The 25,501-nt window shown below is 46.8% G+C and overlaps 1 protein-coding gene across 15 annotated transcripts in view; it reads left to right on the forward strand.

Moving 5' to 3' along the window:
• The window catches only part of RIMS1 (regulating synaptic membrane exocytosis 1), a 1,970,833-nt gene that overhangs the window by 1,876,431 nt on the left and 68,901 nt on the right, over nt 1-25,501 (forward strand). For all 15 annotated transcript variants that reach the window (XM_086926498.1, XM_086926484.1, XM_086926488.1 and 12 more), the window contains one exon: nt 20,842-20,954. In XM_086926498.1, coding sequence (XP_086782624.1) covers nt 20,842-20,954 — 113 coding nt within the window. The remainder of the gene's footprint in view (nt 1-20,841; nt 20,955-25,501) is intronic.

The raw sequence follows: 25,501 nt of genomic DNA on the forward strand, positions 1-25,501 counted from the left end.
TGTCTATACCCGGTATCACCTTTGCAAATGATGCACTGGTAACCGAGTGTGTTCATTGTAGCCCTAAAAGGGGACATACTCCCCTCTGCCTTCTGCATCTGCACCCTCACCTCCCCTTCTCCACTACACCCCTTTCCTCAGTATCAGTGCAGACAGTACTGCCTGCAACCCACTCGCAGCCACCCCTTTCCAACTGCCCGGATTATACCTAATAATGCACGTACAAGAGGGGCGTGGCCACGCAGGCGACCAAGTTGGCGGCCCGTGCTTGAAGCTCCGCCGGCCGGGCGCCGATACAGCCTATCCTTCCCAATGTAGGAGCAATTTGCACCGGCTGACACCTTCCATCCTGCACGGGTGCCCCAGCTGAGCAGTTTGATGCCTGGAACGGCTCGCTGCGTGGAGCGGTGCAGCTTTTCATAGCGCCCGCGCTGATCCTGGGTGCAGCCCGGCGGCCTTTCCCTGGCTGAGGAGCGTTCCTGGATATCTGCTGTGAGCGTGGTCCTGGTGAGCACCCGGCGCCGGTTTCGGCTTCCCCCGCCCCGCCTGTCTGGCTTCCCTCCCCCCGCCCCCCCGCTGCGACTGTTTGCTGGATCCCGCTGTGTGCGTGGCGGTCGCGGGGTTCCGTAGGCCTCGTGGGCACTGCTGCGCCGGGCCTTGGCGTGCATGTTCCGGTGGGGGGTGAGGCGGGATAGCGAGGGGGCCCTGTTTCTTAGTTTGGGGGCCGCGTTGGCACTGGGCCTCATCAGACAAGCCGGCTCCCCCTCCCTCTACTGGGGACTAACCTGAAGGTGGTGAGTGCTGCCTTACGAGGTGGACCGAGACTGCCTCCCTGGATGTGCAGCTTTTCTGGGCACCGTCGGTCCCCGCGTGCCTGGCCCTCCCATACCCACTGGCGGCCATAAAGGATAACACTCCTTCTGGAACTGAGACACTGCTGTTGCCGCATTGTGATAGGGCCTAGGACACACGCACTGACCCCGTTGCCTGCTGAAGACTCCCTGCTCACTCCGTGTTGGCCATAGTGACTACTCTTCTGGTCCGCACCGCCCACGCTCTCCCTTGCACTCTTATCTGGGTGGGCGGCCTGGCCTGCCTTGCTAGTTTCTCGCGTTTTGGGGGCTTTGCCATTATTCTGCCATTTGGCCATTGCTGCTACATTTGCTCTGCTCAGCTGGCGACCACTGGGATGCTGCACTGAGAGGCTCTTCTCCAGGGGTGATCTCACGCGAGGTCCCCCGCACCCCTCTGGCCTTCCTGCTTTGCACCTCTGCTTGGCTCTGACTGCGTCTGGGGGTGCCCTTGCTTTCCCTGCAGCATGGTAAGAAAAGACCCTAAGCAGCGCACCACCTCAGAAGACTCTTCCGACATGGCAGAGGGGGCGCAGGGCTCCGACGACACAGACGACCTGGCCTCCCTTACTGCTGCTATGCTGAAAGAGATGAGAGCTGGTTTCAGGGCGCTGGACGGTAGATTCGATGCGCTAGACAAGAACTTGGCTGACATGGGCGCAAAAGTCCAGGCGCACGACCGGAGGTTGGATGTGGTGGAGGAGAGGGTCTCAGATATTGAAAATGGAGTGGCGTCATCACAGAAACGGCTGAAGAGGGTGGAAAAGATGCTTAAAGAAGTGGCAATTAAGAACGAGGATTTGGAGGCTCGCAGTCATCGGAACTACATTCTTATTATTGGCATGCCGGAAACTGCCACCACGGGGCCCATGGACATTTTCGTGGAGCAACTATTAACAGAGTTGTTTGGGAGGGAGACCTTCACGCAGGGATTTGTAGTAGAGCGTGCTCACAGATCGTTGGGCCCTTGCCCTAAATGGGGCATGCCTCTGAGACCCATTATCGCCAGACTCATTAACTTCAGAGATAGGGACGTGGCCCTTCGCTCAGCTCGGGACCGTGGGGAGGTCCAGTGGCAGGGGAGTCAGTTGTCCTTCTTCCCTGACTTCACCATCATGTTTCAGGAGGCAAGGCGCACGTTTAATGGAGTCAAGGCCACCCTGAAAAATCTGGGTCTTAGGTACGGCATGCTTTACCCGGCGAGGTTGAAAGTGGATGTGGACGGCAGATTCCGCATCTTTGAGTCACCGGCAAAAGCGCAGGAGTTTTGTTAAGTGTATAAGAAAAAACATAACCGAGCGACTGCCACCCCACGTGCCATTTTCCCTCCTCAAAGTGGGTCAGAAGCCAGCATGGAAGTCTTCTCTAATCCCGGGACTGGTTGATCTGCTATTGCATTTATCATTTGTGTGCTGCTGCGTTTGTATTATGAGGGCAATTTTATCCTGATTGATACTGCTACATTCAGTAATGCCCGACCGGCGTGGCATTGCTACGCCTCATGGGGAAAACCAAGGTTTCTTTACTAACTAGGCCAAGTTTGTGGTGTGTAAATTTGTTTCCTGCACTGATGTGGTTGTTTACATTGCACTGTCATTTAGTTAATGGAGTTGGGTTCTGCCTCGCAGGGGTTGGTGTGAGGCTGGGTGGTGGGTGGTGGGGGGGGACATTTGCTTGTTTTTCAGGAAACTTTAGTAACCATTGCGCAGGTTGCTGGTGTATGGCACAGGTTTCATTTGCATTGCTGTAAGTTTGTTGTGATAGCCCTCCAATGGTACAGTTAGGCTGGCAGCCTGGTCTGTCCGGGCTCTCTCTGATTTCCTGGAATGTTAGGGGTTTGAAAAATACTCGGAAACGAAGGCAAGTTCTCAATTACATTGCAAGGCATAACATTGATATCGTTTTCATGCAGGAGACACATTTGTCCAAATCTGAAGTTACTCCTGTGGCGACGAACTGGGGTTCCCATCGTTACTTTTCCAATTACAGTAGCTATGCAAGGGGGGTTGCCATATTTATACATAGAAGAGTTCCTTTCTCTCTACACAAGATGGTGGTGGACGGTGAGGGCCGGACATTGATTGTGACTGGCTCAATATTGGCACTGGACCCTGGCCTACTGATAATGGGTGGGGACTTCAACTTATTGTTAGATCCCACAAGGGATAGCACTTCCTCCTCACCCGACACTAAACCCCGCTCACGCCGGGCGCTTCAAGACATTTGTGGCCACTTCTCTTTAATAGACATTGAAAACAAACTGCACCCACACACGTTTTCAGACCACTCTCCGATCGTGCTTAAAATTAACATTCCCAGACCTGGAGGATATGAGAGGCAGTGGCGCTTTCCTGGGAGCGCTCTTCTAGATCAGGGTTTTCATGAGGAACTTAGAGAGGCTATTGAGGATTTGTTCGAAATTAACACTGGGTCGGTGGCCACCTGGGCGGTACTCTGGGAGGGGTTTAAGGCCTTTGTCAGAGGTGTCTGTATTTCCAAACATACAGGGGTCCTGAAAGATCTTCGTTCTACTCTTAAGCCGCATTGAGACAGATATCGCTGCTTTGGAACAGGATTTATTAGAAACTGCATCGGAGACTGGGGACACCCGGTGCTTAGCTTTGCTGCTTGAATTTAGAGAAGCAAAAACAACAGTTGATGGACAGAATGCAGAACAATGTCATACATTCACCCCAGTAGAGAGATCTGGGCCTAAATCCATCGTTTTTTTGCACTCCACACCACCCCAGTTCAGACATGGCCATATGCAAATCAGCCTTGACCCTGTGCCTCATGGGAACAGTCCAGCCCGAACTGCCAAGCAATGTCTTCCCTGGACCGGAATCAAGCATCCTGGAAAGGGGCGACCATTCGGTCCCCCCGAACGTATGGTGGAGTACCACGATCCCCCCGGGAAGCCATCTTGGGCGGGAGGCGAGTCTCGGCTGGTATGCCCGAAGCGGCGTAGCCGGGGCGCGCCTTTTTCCCGCCCTGGAGTGGGTTGTCCTAGACACTGACGCAGCTGGCCACGCCCTCGGAGGCAGGCGTGGGCGGGTTTACGCCCGCCCTGAAGACGGATAAAAGGAGCAACAAGCCAAGAAAGCATCCTCTTGTTCCTGTGCTCTGAAGCTGCACCTCCCCGCTGTACGTGAGCTCGAGACGGAACGAAGAGCCAATTTTGAGCGTTGTAATCTTTCTTTTTGTTTTACAGATATCTTCGTTGAGAATGCCAGGCAAGAAGGTCGGAAAGCGGGTCGGTACCGATCAGATGCTCCGCATGCTCATAAAGGAGGTAGCCGATTTGAAGAAGCAGATGGCGGCTAAGAACGGGGAGGGAGGACCGAAGCGAGTCATCGGACCAGCTTTGCCAGGAGTAGTCCCCGGTGGGAGAGGCAAGAGGTCCAAAACGGGGGCACTTGGGGGGGAAACCCCGGTCCCCGATACCCCACTCGAGGAGCCAACCCCGGTTCCGAAGGAGGGGCACCCGACCCCCGTGAACGGGGAAGATATGCCTCCCGAGTTAGCGGCGCAATTAGCAGCGTGGTTGGGAAAAGATAGTGAGGGCACCACGGCTGAAGACGCCCGGGCAGTAATGAGACAACTGCGGGAATCTAGAGAGGCTGCGAAGGCACCATCTTCTGTTACCCCGCCAGTTCCGGCGGCGGAAAATGCATCAGGCCCAAGTTCGGCGGCAAATGCAGCATCTGGTTCAGGTAAGCGGCCATTGCCGATTGCGGGGGAGGGGTCTGTACCTTCACGAAGGGAGAAGGTGGCTCAGCACGTTCCGCTGGAAATTAAGGAAAAGATTTGGGCGAATAAGTATGTGAACATTTTTTCCTTGCTTACTGACCATTACGAGATGGAGCATGTTAAGAGCCAAAAGGAGCTCATGCATCTGGGTGTTTGGCGCGCAAAAATGGCCGCCTTTAAGGTTGATGAGAACATAGGTACTTGGGGCAGAGCGTGGGGCATTTTTACCTCCATCATGGGTGAGCGCAGGCCCGAGTTGCTGACCGAGTTGCCTATCTATCAGTCACGTATCATGGAGTATGCCGTATCATACGGGGGCAATCAGTGGTTCTGTTATGACAATATTTTTAGAAAAGCTAAGGAGCACGACCCAGTTCTAACTTGGGATTGTTACGACTCCGTTTCATGGCAAAAAATGGAGAGTTCAGGAATCTTAAAAGTGCCATTGTCAGGGAGTAACGGGGGGGAATCTTCCCGCCAATCCTCTGGGACACCCTTTCGGACGGGTGCAGGTAACGAGTACCACTCGAAGCCGAGTGGCAACGCAGGTAAAAAGGGGATTTGTTGGAATTTTAACAGGGGAAAATGTACGAGGCCCCAGGGGTCATGCAAGTTCAGACATGAATGTGGGGGGTGTGGGCAGCCATCCCATCCTGAGTCCATGTGCAGAGCCAAAACGGGTGATAACAGTGGTAGGGGAAGCGCCAAACAGGTCTGAAATAGTCCGAGGGGCGCCTTTACCTACTCCGATTGATACCATGGCAATGATTCCTTGGCTCAACGAATACCCGGATCATGCTTCCGCTGGGGTGTTGCGAGACGGGTTTTCATACGGTTTTCGCATTCCAGTGGGGGATTTTCAGGGTGTAGCATATTGTAAAAATCAACTGTCGGTCTTGCAGCATACGGCGGTGGTACAGGTAAAGATTGGGAAAGAGGTGACTCGAGGTCGTGTCGCCGGTCCATTTGATTTGCCACCGGTTGCTAACTTTGTTTGTTCCCCTCTAGGGGTGGTCCCCAAGAAGGACCCGGGTGAGTTTCGGCTGATACATAACTTGTCAGCCCCACGGGGTCTTTCCGTTAACGAAGCGATAGACCCGGAAGTATGTTCGGTGCGGTACGCATCTTTCGATGAGGCCGTTGCCATGTTGAACCGCCTGGGGCCCGGGGCGCTGATGGCAAAATCAGACATCGAGTCAGCGTTCCGGTTGCTCCCGGTGCACCCAGACGATCAGCGTCTCCTTGGTTTTATGTTTCAGGGTTGCTATTACATGGATAGATGTATGCCAATGGGGTGCTCGATATCCTGTGCCTATTTTGAAAAGTTCAGTTGTTTCTGCAATGGGTATTCACAAGGAAGACGGGTTTTCAGCATGTTATGCATTACCTCGATGACTTTCTGTTTTTGGGGGCAGCCGGGGATCCTGAGTGTGGACAGGCTTTGCATGAATTTTGTGTCTTAATGAAACAATTCGGTGTGCCATTGGCGCCAGGTAAGACTGTGGGTCCCTCAACTTTGCTCGAATTTCTGGGGATCGAGCTCGACTCGGAAGAAGGTTGTTTTAGATTACCCAAGGAAAAAGTGTTAAAATTCAGGACATCCCTTGAAACATGTATACGTGCGACAAAAGTGAACCTGCATCAATTGCAACAGGTGGTGGGTCAGTTGAATTTTGCCCTGAGAGTAATGCCAATGGCGCGCCCCTTTTCCCGCTCGATTTCACAAGCCATGGTCCGCCTGAAGGAAGGACATCACCGCACGAGGCTCTCGGCAGAGGTTCGCCAGGACATGCGCATTTGGTTGGCATTTCGGGCGGATTTCAATGGTCGAATTGTCTGGAACAAACCGGCGGTGTCCTCCGAGGAGCTGGGTCTTTGGACAGATTCCGCGGGGAGTATAGGTTTTGGCGCCATATTTGGTACACAATGGTCGGCGCAGAAATGGCCGTCATGGTGGCACGAGTGCGGCCTGACGAGTAACATTGCTTTCCTTGAACTCTTCCCTATTTTGGTGGCCTTGAAAACATGGCCGGAGGGTTTTCGTGATCACTCTGTGGTTTTCTGGTCTGATAACATGACTGTGGTTGAGTGTATCAATAGTCAGGCAGCACGTTGCAAATGGATTCTGAGACTGCTCAAAGAAATTGTGTTATTGTGTATGCAGTTGAATGTGCTCTTTAGGGCAAGACATGTCCCGGGGATACTGAACCAAGCGGCTGATGCGCTTTCTCGTTTCCGTATGCAGGCCTTCTGGGGTTTTCTGCCCGCAGCGGACCTGGTGGCAGCACCCTTTCCCGAAGCTCTCTGGTCTCTCGGTGCCCCGAACTACAAAACCTCGTGGGAGAGAGTTTAGCACCCAGGACAAGGAAGGCATATGAAGGGGCGTTCCGTTCCTATTTGTCCCTTTTGGGGGCTGCTGGGGGGGAGCTTTGGGGACAGGAAGAGCTTGTCGTAAGATTTCTGCTGTCATTACATCAGGCAGGAAAATCTGTAGCTACGGGCCAGAGACATCGGGCCGCCATTTCCTTTATGGCAAGGGCTCATGGGATCCAGGACCCGACAGCGTCTTTTGTGGTGCAGAAAGCGCTACGTGGGTGGCAACGCCTTGAGGGTCGCAGAGTAGATGAGAGGCACCCGATAGGTCTGGATAGGTTGACCCTGTTATTCTCCGTACTCCCGGCAACGTGTTCATCCCAGTACGAAGCAGTGTTATTCCGAGCTGCATTTGCGCTAGCATTCCATGGGGCTATGCGGGTAAGCGAACTGGTGGCGAGGAACAAGCAGGATACGATGGGGGGACTGTGCCGGGAGCACATTCAGGTCAGGGGGGAGTCTCGTTTGTTAGGTCCAAAACCGATCAGGGTGCAAATGGGGACTGCATAATCATTCAGAGGATCCCCGGGTCGTCCATGTGCCCTGTGGTGTGCGTAGAGGAATATTTAGCACAGAGGGTGGCATCATGGGGGGGGACCTTGTTGAGACACGCTGACGCCACCCCACTGACGAGGTTTCAGTTCCAGCGGGTGCTTGCGATGTAAATTTCGGCCGCGGGCTTGAACCCCGGCGAGTTCGGGACCCATTCCTTTCGGATAGGGGCTGCTACTGAGGCTACAGCCAGGGGTCTGAGTGTAGATGAAATAAAACGTGTGGGGCGTTGGTCCTCGAACTGTTATAAAAGGTATGTGCGGTTGCACATGTTGTGAAGCTGTAATGATGTACTCACGCTTCTTGTTTTTGTTTGGTTTTCAGTTGCGCAAGCTTACGAGGCGGGGCGGACTGTGCAGTCGACCCGACACCTGGGGACCAGCGGTAAGATATCACCGGCTGCAAAAAAGGAGGTGTGGGTCGTGGGCCACTCATACGTGAGGCGTGACGCGGACGTATTCAAAGCAGGTGACATGATTCACGTGGCTGGGGAATACGGGTACAGGGTGTCCTTCTACGGAAAGGGCGGGCTCTGTGTTGATCAGTTTCAATCCTTTTTCGAGGGTTTGTTAGGGCGGACAAGGTCACCGCCGTCTATAATCATAGTCCATCTTGGGGGCAATGACTTGGTGGCCACTGGTAGACGACTCCTTCTTGAGGCAATGCTTTCCACAGTAAGTTGGTTGGCAAGAAGAGTTCCAGGGTGCACAATTGCATGGTCCCATATGATCCCACGTAAAGTGTGGCGGGGGGCTATTTCGGTTTCTGCTCTGAATCATTCAGTAAAGAAAATAAATAACAAATTGAGTAGATTGTTTCGGTCAGGTACACTGCATTCTGTTTCGCATGGTTGTATCAAAGGTGACAGTATGTATTTGGAGGATGGGGTTCATTTGTCCCGGGTGGGGAATGAGTTACTCATAGGAGACTTCATAGCTTGGCTAAAGAGTTTCAAACATGACCTTTAGGCAGGAGTTGTTGTGGGGGGTCCGGATAGCCGGTCAGCTATCCGGCCTGTGGCGGTAAGGTCATGATCGGTGAGCAGTAATTGGAAGATCCCTATGGGGGTGCGTCACCCATTACGGATGGGAGCGCTCGGGGGAGGTGGCCATTGGCCCCTCAACGGGGAGGCGGTCCCTTCTAAGGATAGGCCGCCGGAAGGAAAGGAAAGGTGGTCAAGGCCCCTTCCTGGATAGGAGGGGCTACGGGCCCTCCTGGGGAATTTCCCGGGGCCAGGACATCTGCGACGGCAGATGGGTAAGTTGTGTGGGGTTCGGGAGGGGGTTTACGCTACCTTTTAGACACCTCACACGAGTCCTCGGACGACCGTTAAATGGCGTCGAGTTCATTGGGGCCCCCGTCAAGTCCAAGGGAAATTGGTAGATGCACTTGAGGTACACCTCTGTGCGGTCGATCTCCTCACAAGTGAGGGGGGGTATTTCTGGTTTAGGGATCTGACACCGGTTACGACCTTGCCGTTGGCCCTTAACGTTAGGATGTACAATTTCAAGTCAAATGTTTTGTAGGATGTTAGTTCTGCTAGGAGAACCTTTGTATTAGAGATCTGTTAAGGTTAGCCAAACATCGTAATGTGGAAATGAAATTGTACATAATATGAAACTGTTATTTTAATGTTTTTGATTTTGTTTCATATTTTAATAAATACGGCCGGGAGGGTCACTCCCTCCCGCCTTCCAAAAGTTCAGAACCGTTTCCGGTTTCCCATCCTTGGGGATTGTGTTGAGAGGGGGTGGCGGGTATCTCAGCCATATGGAAAGGGGCGACCATTCGGTCCCCCCGAACGTATGGTGGAGTACCACGATCCCCCCGGGAAGCCATCTTGGGCGGGAGGCGAGTCTCGGCTGGTATGCCCGAAGCGGCGTAGCCGGGGCGCGCCTTTTTCCCGCCCTGGAGTGGGTTGTCCTAGACACTGACGCAGCTGGCCACGCCCTCGGAGGCAGGCGTGGGCGGGTTTACGCCCGCCCTGAAGACGGATAAAAGGAGCAACAAGCCAAGAAAGCATCCTCTTGTTCCTGTGCTCTGAAGCTGCACCTCCCCGCTGTACGTGAGCTCGAGACGGAACGAAGAGCCAATTTTGACCCACCCACCAGCCCCTGAGGACAGCGAGTTGTTTTGAATAAAGTTTTGATGTGGTAACTCTATTTCTTACAGGTTGTGATGATTGTCGTGATATTTTGAGTATGCAATAAAGAATGGTCATTTTTCAGTATGTTTTTCAAATAAAGTAATTCTGCATTAGTGTTGATCTGTAATCATGCTTGTAATAGTTATGATTGTTTTGCAATTTAGTAATTTAGTTAAATGTCGTATTTATTTTGGTCGGGCGGTAAGGTCATGATCGGTGAGCAGTAATTGGAAGATCCCTATGGGGGTGCGTCACCCATTACGGATGGGAGCGCTCGGGGGAGGTGGCCATTGGCCCCTCAACGGGGAGGCGGTCCCTTCTAAGGATAGGCCGCCGGAAGGAAAGGAAAGGTGGTCAAGGCCCCTTCCTGGATAGGAGGGGCTACGGGCCCTCCTGGGGAATTTCCCGGGGCCAGGACATCTGCGACGGCAGATGGGTAAGTTGTGTGGGGTTCGGGAGGGGGTTTACGCTACCTTTTAGACACCTCACACGAGTCCTCGGACGACCGTTAAATGGCGTCGAGTTCATTGGGGCCCCCGTCAAGTCCAAGGGAAATTGGTAGATGCACTTGAGGTACGCCTCTGTGCGGTCGATCTCCTCACAAGTGAGGGGGGGTATTTCTGGGTTAGGGATCTGACACCGGTTACGACCTTGCCGTTGGCCCTTAACGTTAGGATGTACAATTTCAAGTCAAATGTTTTGTAGGATGTTAGTTCGGCTAGGAGAACCTTTGTATTAGAGATCTGTTAAGGTTAGCCAAACATCGTAATGTGGAAATGAAATTGTACATAATATGAAACTGTTATTTTAATGTTTTTGATTTTGTTTCATATTTTAATAAATACGGCCGGGAGGGTCACTCCCTCCCGCCTTCCAAAAGTTCAGAACCGTTTCCGGTTTCCCATCCTTGGGGATTGTGTTGAGAGGGGGTGGCGGGTATCTCAGCCATATAGGACAGGTTTCTGGTTTCTGTTCCCATGAGGCACAGGGTCAAGACTGATTTGCATATGACCATGTCTGAACTGGGGTGGTGTGGTGAGCAAAATAACGATGGATTAAACCCAGATCTGTGACTGGGGGTGAATGTTTTGCCATTGTGCAACATTCCGTCCATCAAATGTTGTTTTTGCATTTGAATTTAGAGAAGCAGCAGAACGAGAGCTATTATTTCTTAACTAACAGCATATCGCTAGAAGATATGGGGAAGGCGAACGACCCTGTAAGAGCCTTGCACATACCCTCTGCCCCCGCGGGATAAAGCCTACATCACTAAACTCATAGGACCGGACAACACGTTATTGCACTCCACCCCGGATATATGCGACACGTTGCTTTCTCACTATAAAACATTATACACTTCCAGAGTTACCGGGGACCTGTGAGAACAAGGGAAATACCTTGCGAAAATTGCACTGGTTTACCTAGAACGATATATATGCAGGATTTCCTATTCGTTCCCATATATCAGGATAGCATTTTTGAGGCGATTGAGGTGTTGCTGTTCTCCCCTGCTCCTGGTCTCGACGGATTCTCTGCGGATTTTTATAAAGCGTATAAAGACATCTAAGTCCTGAGACTGGTGGAGGTGTATGCTGAGGCGCTAGAAGTGGGTATTCTTCCTCCAACGTTCAGGGAAGCGGTCATCATCTTTCTTTCTAAACCGGGTAGAGACCCCAAACTCTGTGACTCCTATAGGCCATTATCCCTACTGAATCTTGACTATAAAATATTGGCGAAGGTAATCACAATTCGGTTATCTTCATTAAAGTGTCCATCTTTTATCCGGCCTAATCGGGTTTCGTGCCTCACAGATCCACATTGCTCAATTTGCGGACTCTGTTCACAGTGTTGCATAGGATTGATCCCAACACACCTGCCGCCTCTGTGCTCCTTGATGCTGAGAAGGCATTCGACTCCCTAGAGTGGCCCTTTTTTCTGTCTGTTATGCCCGAGTGTTTTGTCTCTACTGTTGCTCTCCAATATACCGAACCTACAGCTCGACTACGCCTGAATGGTACTCTTTCCAGTCCTTTTCACTTATCTCGCGGCACGAGGCAGGGTTGCCCCCTGTCCCCATTACTTTTCATACTGGCAATGGACCCACTAGTTTGACACTTTCAAGAAAAACATTTACACTGCGGCTTACAATTTCGCACTGGGCCTCTTCTGGTTTCCCTGTACGCTGATGATACCATCTTATATGTCAGACTGCCCCATCTTAACCTTGAACCCCTTATTCAGGCAATTATTCGATTCGGCAGGTTTTCAGGTCTCAGTGTCAATTGGAACAAATCTGTTATTTTCACATTGACTGCTAGCACGACTTCCTGGGAATGCGAATTCCCGCTTGAGTGGTGCCAAGATGCTGTCAAGTATCTCGGAGTTTATATCCATCTAGACACCGCCACTATTATCAGACTAAATTATGGTAGGGCAATTAGTTCCCTGGAATCGCAGATTGTAAAATGGTTGCGGTTGCCTCTGTCAATGGCCGGGAGAGTGGCTATAATTAAAATGGTGGTCCTTCCTCGGTTTTTATGTCTTTTTAACAATATCCTTATTCGTCTCACTCGGACCTTTTTTCTTCAGCTGCGTACACTCCTCTTGCGTCTCGTTTGGGGTGACAAGAGGCTGCGTGTGAACTGGCAGACCGTGACCCTGCCGTATGAAAGAAGAAGCTTCGGGGTTCCAGACATGTATCTGTATTACCTGATTGCACAATGTTGCTATGCCTATGCCTGGTACCACCCGGACTCACGTGTCCCCTATTTGAAGCCGGAGGCTGACCTAGTACTCCCACAGAAACTTTCTTCCATTCTACCCACGGGCATCCCCAGGGACCCTCGGGACATCCAGACTATCTCCACCACTTGCTGGGCATGGGACAGGTTGCGTAGACTGTTGGGCCTAGGCCAATTATATTCTCCGGCATTGCCTCTGCCAAATCCTTCATTGCTCCCCATAACGAGTGAGGTCTTGATTCAGAGCACACTTGAGAAATTTCACAACACACAATAGGTGACCTGTTTCCAGATGATCATGTTTTCTCGGTGTCGGAGGAGGCTCGATTCAGTGAACGCTCCTTTATGGACACCTTTGTACTGAAACTTATGTATTCCATATTGCGGGCCACGTTAGATTTATTCCTGGCTTCTCCGGAGCCAACCCCACCACTGACCCTAATTATTGAATGTCCCACAGGCGCACATTTGATCTCAAAACTGTACAAACAATGTGTGATGTCCCGACCGTCCTCTGATGCTAAAACACGCTCGGCTGGGATATGGATTTGGGAAGGACTAATACAGATGACAAGTGGGAACTGTGCTGCAGAGCAACTAAAGAGGTGTCCTTGAATAGCAGGCATAAGCTGCTTCATTCTAAGTTTCTCCGTAGAATGTACCACATCCCATCATGGTCCCTCAAGATAGAACATACTAGGCCCTACCACTGCCAGAAATTCTCAGCTCCATTTGCCGACTTTGCCCACCTCTCGTGGACGTGTCCTAAAACACAGCAATACTGGATTCAGATACACATCACATTAGGGGACATATTCTCCATGTCGTTGATCCCAACTCCTGAGATTGCATTCTTGGGGTATGTGGTTAATTTTCCTAGTAAGGTCAGGAATTTAGCAGCGCTAGGTTTCCTGCTAGCCAAGCAAGGGGTGGCATTCCTATGGGGTAGAAGGAGGACCGCCTTCACTGCAGTCATGGCTTCGCAGCTTAGCATTTGACAAAATAAATTGCGAGGAATACGCCACATTGGTTCCTATCCTAACTCCCCGTGACCTGTGGATATTTGGGGACCATACAAGGCTTACATTGCTAAGAAACGCACTGAACATGACTCTCAGACGGCTAGTGGTATAGTTCCTGAGGGGGTTGGCTAGGAGCATGGACAGCAACCGGCACCCATGGAGTTGGAATGTCTTTTATTAGCCTTCACTCACACTTAAGCTCTGTTTGTATCAGGAGGGCTGAGGGAAGCAGATATTTCCCTGTATTGCAAATACCCTGTGGAATAACTTATGGTATGTCTTCGATTTTCCCCCACGTTCCATCGGCCACTTGCAGCAGGGTTTGTATCATATCGTGCATATCACAATGTATTTATCTCTGTTGATGCCAATACTATATGCTGCAATGTACTATATATTTTGTCCATGAATGTTTAAAACTGAACAATAAAGCTTTAAAAAAAATAATGCACGGGCAAGCAGTTGAACAGCAACCCTCTTTTATTGCTAATATTATTACTAATAACAATGCTAATAATTGGAACAGCAACAATGGGGCCCTTTGAAAAAGCCCCACTGGGAAGTACTGATTGGGGAGAAGTATTAATTTGATAAACCTTTCAGTACCTGACTGGTGCCAGTCGTCATAGAATAGTGCTTAATTGACAGATTTTTTTTCTAGCACATTATTATACATTTAGGCTCTTGCGTGCTGTGTAATCGCCCATGCTCGCCCGTAACAAGCCCTGTTTACATTCACAATAGGCCGTCCTCCTTCCTTGACATGTTGTTGACAGCGGGTTTCCACTGGTGATTGTCAATGCGCACGAGGGAAGTAAATGAATGCATTTGGGAGCTATTTACTTTTTAAGAATTGGATATTGCATGTGAAGTGGAAGTACTGTAAATGGTGCGCATGCGAACAGCATGCACTACAACTGTATACTGTGCATGAGAACGCTGTATCACACAGTGTGGTAGTGACCGAGGCATGCAAGAAGGTGAACATGTGAGGACTACTGCCCCACCCTCGACACACACAACCATGATGACACATACTACACCGGCTCATGGCTCTCATCAAAGGTGCTCTTGAGCACACTCACTCCTTTCCTGTCCTTACCCATGATGCTCCTCTCCATCCAAGAGGGCACGAGGGCCTCCCAATGAGGCAATCGAACCCCATTGACACCAGCGCATCCAGTGACCCAGAAATGACTCGCTTACAAATCCAGCACCAAATCATGGGAGTATAGCACCACATGTTATTACAGCATGTAGAAGATCCAGCATTGCGGTTGGAAGCGCCATAAAACACAAACTATTAATTGTCTGCCTAATCCCTAAGTTTATCACTAGTTTTTATTGTCAGTCGTCTGTTCTATTGCCAGTGTTCCTCTCCTGCACTCTTTCCGTGCCGGCCCTTCTATCTTCCAGTCATGTATGTTCTCTGCCTCTCTCTGAATGGTAAGGACTTCTTTTTACCCCACTTCCCTCCACCAATCATCCGGGTTTGCCAATCAGCCACTCCCTTGGACTGTCTACAAACAACTATCTCCTACAAGAGACTCTGTCGGTTTATTAATACCGTACGTCTGTCGTTTCCACGGTCCTTTCATCGTCTCTGTGGCTTTGCTGACCACGAATCTGCCAACCTCTCGAACACCAATATTGTTCTACCGATCGCTGTTGTGGCACAAGAACTCCTTATCCTGGCTCCTTCATCACCATCATTAAGCCTCAATCCGATCCTGCTGTGAACCTGTCCACCCTGCAATGCTTGGTTTGTCAGGTACTGGGTGTGCTGTCAATAATCTTTGGATTTTGTATTGTAATTGTCTTTGAGCGCTATTAATACCCTACATTCATTGATATTGAATGCAAGTCAAGACAGAGGTCAGAGTCTCTGACTTGTACCCAAATTAGTGGACAGAGAACCCAAATCTGAGATCAATCTGGTCATGCATGGGTTCATTCACATATTAAAGTTTTAGGCTTGCTTCCCTGAGCCAGCTTTGATGAGATGCATACTGCAAGCTGCATTTTTGATAGATTGAAAGATTCTGTCACAATAAGCCTACCCAAGGGAGATAATCCTTTTCCAGGTATGAGATGGGGACTAGGTCCAATCTCCATAACTGTTAGCACCACCTCTCTGCAGATTACCTTAGATGATTATCCGAAATGGGGGGAAAAAGGCGAACAGAAAGACATTTGTCTCCAGTCACTTCCGACTATTTTTTTAATTTTGAGACTGAAGAAATAAAGCATAGGTGGGTGTGAGAGATTGGTTACAGTTTTGTTTGAAATTGTCATCTTGTAACATGTTGCATCTCAAGGGTGGCACAAACATTACGCTGGGCACTTTGAGTAAAATAAGGTGTGGAGGGATGGCATTGCACCACCAGGTTAGGTGGGCAGTCAGACGAATAGCCACTTCTCTTTACATATTCTGAGAAGAGGAACTGTGAAAGATGAACAAAGAACAGCTTGAGATTATCCACCACAATCAGATGTTGGAGTACGCTGGACTTGAGGATTCCCTTCAAGGGGAGATGTCCCACCCCCCTGGACCCCTCTAGAGGCCAGTAGAGGGTGGACTTGCTGAGAATCCTGAAGTAGGTGTCTTCTGGACTTCTGGGGACTTGCTTGTTTGGAGTGCCCCCTGACTGGTTACTGTAAGGTCCTGATGGACCCGTGGATGGTCTGTAAGTGACAGAGAGCCTGGGTGTCTGTTGATTGCAGGCACGGACAGTAGTAGGCTTTTTGGGTCCTTGGGATGCTTCTGACAGGAAGACCCCAGGTCCACAGACCACCCGGGCTAGGCACACATCCATGTCTTGCACCTACAGCCAATCTGATAATAAAGAGTAGAAAGCAGCAGCTCCAGAGGCTGCAGAAAGGCATTAAGAATCATTACTTGAAATTTTAGGTGCCAGGAGATCCCTAGCTGATGTCAAAAGCGGATAGATTCTGCCACGGGGAGCTTAAAGGACAAACCCCTATTGAAAACTGTCAGCAGAGACAGAGTTATCTTAACTCCAAAGAGCTGCTTGCAGTCTGCGTTTTGTTTCAGTGTATTGTGTTCCCTGAAGCTGTGCACCCCCTGCCACTACAATGACATCCTAAGCAGGATGTTGTGACTACATTTACAGCAGCTTAGCTAGTTTGCATGAATCTGTGTGTATGGAACCTTGGAGTGCATGATGACAGCGTGGAATGTTGGTATGCCTGGTGGATTGGAGGAGTGACAGTTGGAATGAGTGGGCTGAGCTATGAAGATCAGCTCCTGGTGGGACCATGTACTAGCTTGGATTAACTTTGTACTATCTTGAATTGATCCTGTAACCAACATCAATGATCCTGTAACAACTTAATAAATCTCTACCTGGATCTACCTTATGACTACCATTATACTTCATTACATTGGCGACGATCTGGCGAAGAAACCCTGCTTGCTGGCTACCTGAGGTATGAGACTATTTATATACTGAATAAGGATCTACATAAGGAACTACATAAGTAAACCTCTTAAAGAAAATGTAATTTAAAATAGGAGAACAACGCCCATCTTGCCCCACCAGTGTCCACTACCATCAGGACAGCCTGCCTAAGCGTTTCTCACTCCTTACATTCATTAACTTGAAGAAAGAGGTTAAAGATTTTAAAGACAGACTGTTCAACAAACTCAAGAAGAGAGACATTGTTCAAATGGGTCAACCTATATGATGTTACACATGTGGCTGCCTTTTGCTTGAATACAGTGAAAGCTGACTGCACCCATTTATTATTATTTTTTTTCGTAAACTATCAAGATTAATTAGACAGCTAACCAGAGAAATTGAGATTAAACAGTCAAGCAAGATTGAGCAGTGGCTTAATAGAAAGGAAACAGTTTTTTTTTTAAAACTTGTCGTCTGCAAGTAATGTGTAAAAGCTTCCTGCCTTCCAAAAAAAAATGATTACCAGACCAGTGAGGGGTTAAAGTGGATGTTTTGGCGAGAGGCATCTGAATTAATTGGCTGTACTTTCAAAGTGGACTTTATTACTGCTTGGTTTAGTGAGTGTTTATCGAAAGAGGCTGGCAATATGTGCGTCGAAAGAACATTTAAAAGTGTATTCATGATATCTGCGGCGTGTTTCTGGATATTTTGGCAAGTACTGGCAACATTTTATTACAAGTGTGTGTTACACAGAAAGTTTCGACGGTTTGGCATTACTTTTAAATTCAAAAGAGCTTGCGCTTCTCACCATGTTATGATCTCACGCATGAGCTTCGCATCACGCAGATCCCTTCAGCGCACACAACCTGGCTGTAACTTCAATGCCTCATCTTCTTTTATGACGCTTTTCTCACGTCAGGATATCTTTAGAGCAATATGTGGCTGCATCATTGTGCCGAGAGCCACCCCGCAAGACGTAATAAACGTCCCACCATTTTGTGATCGGCGACTATATTATTTATAGTGATTTATACAGCATTTCAGTAAGACTGTAGTATTTATAATTATTTGTGCAACTTTTATTTTGGGTTACTCACGCTTCAATTGTGTGTTACGTGGTACATATTTTGTGTGAGTTGCTTATTTTTCTCTTTAGACCATCTTGGTATTGCTGACGCTCTAAGTTTATATGGTTGTTTTTTGTTTTTATTTTGTCGAAGGGTGGTTGTATTTAAGAGCTGGTCTCTCTACTCTTGAACTAGTCTGCAGTGTGGGTTGTGCGCACATCCTTTTCACTGTTTTCATCCTACCTATGTAAACTTTGTGTCTACATTACTTTGTACTCACCTGTACCCGTTTTATGGTGTGTTTAATTTAGATCTGCACACGTTATTTTATTATTACTCTTTAACTTTCTCTATATTTTTCTGATGTTCCCTAGGGAAGGGGTGGTGTGTCTCGCTACGTCTTCTTGGTAGCATCCTGTTAGCATCCATTCACTTACATCCTGTTCCTAGTATGCACTTTTTCTGCCTGTCTTTATCTTTGGCTTTCTGCTCTTTTCTTTATGATTCGTTGTAACTATTTATTTATTTGTTCTCTTTGTCTCCTTAAGGAAAGAGGATATGTTGTGACTACATTTACAGCAGCTTAGCTAGTTTGCATGTGTCTGTGTGTATGGAAACTTGGATTGCATGATGACAGCGTGGAATGTTGATATGCCTGGTGGACTGGAGGAGTGACAGTTGGAATGAGTGGGCTGAGCTATGAAGGTCAGCTCCTGGTGGGGCCATGTACTAGCTTGGATTAACTTTGTACTATCTTGAATTGATCCTGTGACCAACATCAATGATCCTGTAACAACTTAATAAAAATCTCTACTTGGATCTACCTTATGACTACCATTATACTTCATTACACAGGACATTATGATTCCAATATTGAGGCCCGCCAAGTAGTATGTACTAAGCATAATAGGTTGTGTGATTTGCATCCCATGTAGTTTGCGAGACCCGGTTACGATTGGGATTTCAACCTGTCACTTTGTAAATATGTGTAATTTTTTGCATAGTGTTTAATTGGTTGCTTTTATATTAAAGTACCTTTTTTTAAGACAATGTACAGAAAAAACAATGATTTATTGCATGTTCTTTGAGGCACTGGTGAGGTTTATGTTTGTAGGCTACAGCACCTCCCTTAGTGAGCTTTGGGTCCTTTGCCTCGCTACCATAAAGTCAAGTGCCGCATCGGAGCTTCTGCAGTACCGACCAAGGCACACAAGAGATGAAAGGCACCCGTTGACTCAATAGAGTCTCATGACCTTGAGGTTGCCCGGGTCCATCCAAGCATTCATTTTTCACAGATATGAGCTTTTAACAGCATGGAATACACTGGGAGTGAATACGGCTAGTTTTGCAAAACAAAGTACACAAACAATTCTTGAGGACAAAATGATTATTGCTAAGGTGTTCCAGCACTATCCGAACACAATATCTTGCTACAGATACAAAGGCGCATCTTCTTTTTACTGCAACTTCCTATACGAGGCGCTTTTTAAAAATTCTCTAACAATTCTAAGAAAGGACATCTGGTTGAAATAGAGAAAGAGAACAGGCCAAGCACTGTCCCTGTGTAATTGATGGTCATTTAAATGCATCTGCAGGTCACATTTTATAACGGTTGGTTACACACTTGTTTCTTCCTCTTGACTCTTCAATTCTTCAGCAGCACAAACAATAACTACTTCCTTGTTTTGTGGGCAACAGTTCTCTTCCCTTTTAGTCGTTTTTTCCTGGTAGGAAGATCACCCAACGGCATGCAAAAATTGTTTTGTAGAGGTATTCGTCCCACACCTCTGATACATGGTTGAATCGTTTCTACAAGAACCTAATAAGAAAGTAAAGGTAGGGTGCGAGGGCAAGAACTATTATGTTGACCACCATTCCATGTGTAAATGGCCCAATAAAACCATGCTGGTTATGCTGAAACACATCTGAGACAAGAATTAAAAAGGTGTACAATACAGCCATAGAAAAAAGTGACAGTTTGAAAAATATCATTTATAGATTTGCATGCATAGGCAGCCTATTGACATGACACAATTGCTGTTTATTATATAATATATGTGTAGATAGATAGATAGATAGATAGATAGATAGATAGATAGATAGATACATATTTAGATAGATAGAGTGTGTGTGTGCCTGCTGGCGTGTTTGTGTGTGTAGAGTTCTTTGAGCTGTTGAATTGTGGAAAATGGGAGTAGGGGTTCCCCAAGCTTCACTTTATTCAGAGTCTCCCTCGCCTAATGGGGTGTACCTGGATAATAGGCGTCAAACTTTCCACTGGGAAGGATGTTATCTTGGAAATTGTGTTGAACTGTATTCTATTCTATTCTGAATTGTGATTAAAATATCAGATCCGATGATTTTTTTTTAGAAAAGACTCACTTCTATAGGGCCAGGATAACATTTGTCTGCAAGTCCATACACCAGTTTGTAAGGGAAGCCATCAGAAATCAATAGTCATCCCCTGACCAGCAAACATGTTATTAAGAATAACAGCACCAGACCAGAGACTCAATTGACATGAACAAATTAAATCATCTGTGGCCCAATTAAGTTACTGTTAATGTGGTTCACAGTACGAAATGGAAAGAAAGTAATGTGATTTGTCAGAGATTAGCATGCTTGAGCCGTAAAAATGTTTTTCTCCTCAGTGTTAGAACTTTTGATAAAGACAGCATTAGTGCAAGGCCACGCTGTGGTGCAAGACCGAATGGTATCTTGATTGTCTCCTTGTTTGCATTGGGTCATTTATGATGAATCAACTGCTATACTACTGCAGTAAGGGTTGAGTCTGTTTTTTTTTTTATACCAGTGCGTTATGACTACCAAGCATGTTAAGGAAGATACGATCACATGATAATGATTAATCCACAGCAAATCATTGCTCTTGAACCTATCTCTCTTTTTTCCATTTTAGTTTAATATTTCCGGGGGTGAGATTAGGAGCTGACAGTCAGTTCAGCGATTTCCTGGATGGACTGGGCCCTGCACAACTAGTAGGTCGCCAAACACTGGCAACTCCTGCGATGGGTAAGGTTTCATTATTTCTATATGCAAAATAGATTGTATTCAGAACAGTGGTTTGTTGAAGCATACATCGAGTATCTGTGTATTTTTATAGCCTTGCTATATTCTTCGCTCCTGGTCTCAAAATACTGACACACACAAATTCTTTGTAACCCTTCTTCTTTCTCCTCTGCTTGCCTGTCAACTGTGACTTGACAATATTCATGACTCCTATAGCCTTCCCTGATGTGTTCCAAATTTCCTTTGATGTTGGCTATTTCATCCATGCAGGTCGCCATTTTAATTGATTTCAACCTCTGACGCGACTTCATTACTCTTACTCCCCTTTCCTCTTCTGTAATATTTTCACTTCTCCTGACAGTTACTCTCTTGGCATGTTCCCTATTAAATTACATTTTATGGAGGAATGTTAATGTCACAATGCTCACCGACATTCACTTGTTTTGGGTCAGTAATTCATAAAACGTTTCTCCGTGAATGTTCCCATTCCTTAACAAATTGATTATGCCTCCTCTCCCAAAATCCTCTTCAGATGCATGCCATTGGTTTTTCTAACTTTTTAGTATCTCTCATAGGACACTCTATGACTTTTTAAGTTCAGATTGTAAAAAGCCATAGCCCACCCACTCTAGGAAATTGTGAATAGCACGTCTGTCTACATACTTTTTAAGAGCGTGAACAATTAATCCAGTCTAGTATAAACTTTCTCTTTTTTAACTCGGACAAAAAGCTCCTAGCTTTACACCCACTCAAGATGCTCCAAATCTGCTTGAAGAATGTGCATCCTTCAAGCTGTCTAGCAATGCACTGGTTGTTTCCAAGTAGTCTGAACTTTGGAACACCATTAACAAGCCTCATAAACTGTTCAGAAATCCCATCAATGTACAGGCATAAACATTGTTCTGAGGCTGAAAATCCACTTTCTTTTATTTGTAATCTCAGTTCATCAGCTCCTCCCTGCTACACCATTACACTATGCTCTATTCACTCTCTTTTGCTACCAGTGGGTCTTGATATGATACAGTGTCCTTGTGTAACCTAACCGCTGGTCATGTAAAGCGCTACAATACCTTCGGGTGGAGTTCGCACTATATAAATCTGCAGAAAAAAACCTTTTTAAAAAACTCTAAGTTCGTCCTGGGAAATATACAGCCTTCTCTAAGAGCAAGACTGTGCCCCCATTTCACATAGAAATCTAGGATTTGCCATTAATAAACTTTTAATTATATCACATACATATTTTACAGAGATAATCACTAGGTTTCTGTTTAGGCTCAAAAATTCAATATTACGAATCACTCTTCGGAAAGTGCCTGAATATATCCCTCTTCATCTTACTGCCTTTCCCGACATTCTGTCCCTATCGGTAGTTTAGATAACATTGTATTTCTTTTTTAACTTATTAATATAGCCCCATTGCAAGATTCTCAGAGTTTCGATGGGGGATCTAACAGATGTTTTGAGTCCCAATTGGCATTTAGAGACTTGTGTAAAATATTTCCTTGTGCACTATGGCTGCTGAAGCAAATAAAAGATATGGAGGAAACTTCTGCATTGCTTAGTGGTAGCTCAGAATTTGTAATCCCCTATAATTCCTAGAGTTAACAATGCTTGTGGTTTGGTTAAATTCAGTGTTGTGAAGTATCTACCCCAAGCACCAGGGTTTATAATGAGGACCTCTATTATTTATTTGAGGTTTCATATTTAGTTACTTGTCTCCTTGTGATTACTTCAAAATAGCCAGGTTCTTAGGCACATAGGGCCCGATTCACAGAACTAATTTAAAACAAAACCCTAAACGTACTACTATTTTGGTATTCACAGAAGGCACTTACTCATTTTGGTATTCACAGAAGGCACTTACTCATCTCCTTCTGTGAATACCAAAATGAGCAACTTACTAATTTTGAGTAACTTACTCATTTTGCTATTCACAGAAGGCACTTACTCATTGATGAGTGCCTTCTGTGAATACCAAAATGAGTAAGTGCCTTCTGTGCATACCAAAATGGTAGTAAGATTAGGATTTGTTCTTAGGTTAGTTCTGTGAATCAGAATGGCGAGTTTGTGATGTAAATGAGATGTTAGAGTCTTATCAGAAGGTGGAACTTGACTGAAGTCTTCATCACAATCCCTTTGATTGGAGTTTAGTTGTAGAAAAGTATCAACATCTCAGTTTTCATTTATTTTCTGAAGCACATGTAAATCAGTTCTACTAGGTTCTTAGCCTTCCATGTGTTGGTCTAAAGCTTTCCAGGATTTAGGACCTTGGGCGTCCAAGATTATCTCTTGACGTTTCAGCCATTTAAAGGTGCTTTTAGATAAGATGTATGGTTGTATTTAGTTGGGACAGTTGCTTGTTCCTTTCCAGCTGTAAGCTTTGTGGTAGACTTTCTGTAAAGTTTCAGACACATATTGGCGTCCCGATTTAGAACTCTTTGTAATTTGTGGACAAGATGTTTGGGGTCCAGTGTAGAGGACATCCAACAAAAAAAGTTGGCCGTAACTAAAGCTCTTGTTAGCTCGAGCTGGTAGATTTTGTAGGATTGACAGCTGCATGTTGAGCCCTTTTGTAATGGCATTAGCTGAGCAATGAGTAGGGTTGACAATGAAAATGTTTCCCAGAATTTCTAGTTTTAGTGAGGTTAATGGGGGTGTTCTGAGGCCCTGGGACTGGGCAAAGGATGGAGAGTTGGGTTTTGTTGCTTTCAAATCTAGAACTTTTGTTTTAGCTTAATTGAGGCACAAGGCACTCTCCATCAGGCAGTGGAATATATGATCATAAAGAAAATCCTTGATGACGGTCCTCTTCATGAGATGTTGACAAGAGATACCTACCTTTATTTTGCATGACTCTCATTAAGAACCTCTACTGTGAATCCGAGATTCTAATTCTGTTTATTCACTGTGTGCAGGTGGTTCCCTGCCCAACCTCCTTTAAAACTGATGAAGGGTTAGCCAAATGCAGTGAAAGGCAGAAAAGCTGGTCTTCAAACAACTTGTCCACATTCCTCTAATGTGTTCCAGTGCAGGCAAACATTCACATCTACACTGGGAGCAATGTATGGAACAGATCATGAATGTACACCCAAATTGTAATGCACCCCTGGGGCCATATTATGTTTTAGGGCGCACTTTCCCTGTTTGCGCCTGGACAGCTGCAAACTCATGCCGTCCATGGGGCAGCGCATTCAAGTGAAATACGGAGCTGCTTTGAAGCAGCCACTCCATGTTTCACTGTGCAGACGGCAACCCACCTGCACTTTGAAGAGGGATTAGAGATTCCCTTGGAGGCAGGTGCAGTCAATGACTGCACCCACCTGCAGGGAGATGTTTGGTGTGTCCATGAGAGCCCCTTTACCTGCAGTGCGCTTCCTGACAACCTCTTTGCCTCTGCACCTGCATCTGTAATACGGCGCAGGTGCAAAGGCAAAGGGATTCCCTCATTTGCATGGGGCACGACCCCATTCAAATGAGGAAATGCCCCCTGCAGATAGCTCTGGCGCTTTATGTTCGTCAGTGCTTTCGGTATTACAGAAGAGTCCGAACAAGCATCAGCGGCCCCTTCTGTAATACCAAAGTGCCTTGGGTGCTCGCAATGCGGGCGCAAATGCCTGTTTCACCCCCAGGGCACTCTCTTTAATGTGGTCCCTGGTGTCTTTTAGCACTTTTCTCTTTACGTCTAATGTTCCAATTAAGTTCCTAATCCAATAGTCCGGCTCTGGCTGCAGATTACTAGGACATAGTCATACACATTGCTGCAAAACCTTCATATTTTTAGAAGATCCAGGTCAGTCATTCAGATTTTAACATCGTTATATAAAGATGAAGAATACAGAAGCATTGCTGGTACACAAAAGAAAAAATTGAATGAGTACACAAACCTTACCTTCATTTTCCATCAGTCTTATGTTTTTAGTTTATGCCATCCTTGTTGTCTATGAAATTATTTGTTTTGACTGTGGCCCTTCCAATAATTTTTACATTGAGATTAAACCCTTCCTAATTTACCCTACTTTGAGCCTACACTGGATCAACTGGTTAAATGTTTCTTTAAATAATGGCTGATTCTCCACAATGTCATACATTTTAAGAATTCATTAAAGTATTATATTTTTCAAGATTTTAGCAAACACTCCCTAGCGCTTCATTTGCACTAAAATGCAGTGTTTATTATGATCAGTATTATGAGGTGTATTAACTAGGGCAAAATTGACATTTAAATGCATTACATGTATTATACGTATTTTGCACAACAGTTGAAAAAAAAGTGATTGTTCTGATAGAGACATCTATTCACAGGTTTCTTAACTGAATTCTCCCAAGGTGCCAGACTGTATCCAGACATTTTTCAGCAGTACCTCTGCGTGCCGGGGATGGCGTTGTACGGCTCCGCAGTGATGTCGTCTCCAGATATGGTGTCAGTGGAGCCATATAAGTCCCCTCCGGCGCACGGATGTCAGTTTCTTCTTTTCCATGCTGCAACGCAGATCCGTAGAAAAGGTTCCACAGGCCTTCCGTTTTTGGCCTACTTTGATGCCTTTTTGCGT

The sequence above is a fragment of the Lissotriton vulgaris genome, chromosome 6 (genome assembly GCF_964263255.1).
Source record: "Lissotriton vulgaris chromosome 6, aLisVul1.2, whole genome shotgun sequence".
Taxonomy (NCBI): domain Eukaryota; kingdom Metazoa; phylum Chordata; class Amphibia; order Caudata; family Salamandridae; genus Lissotriton; species Lissotriton vulgaris.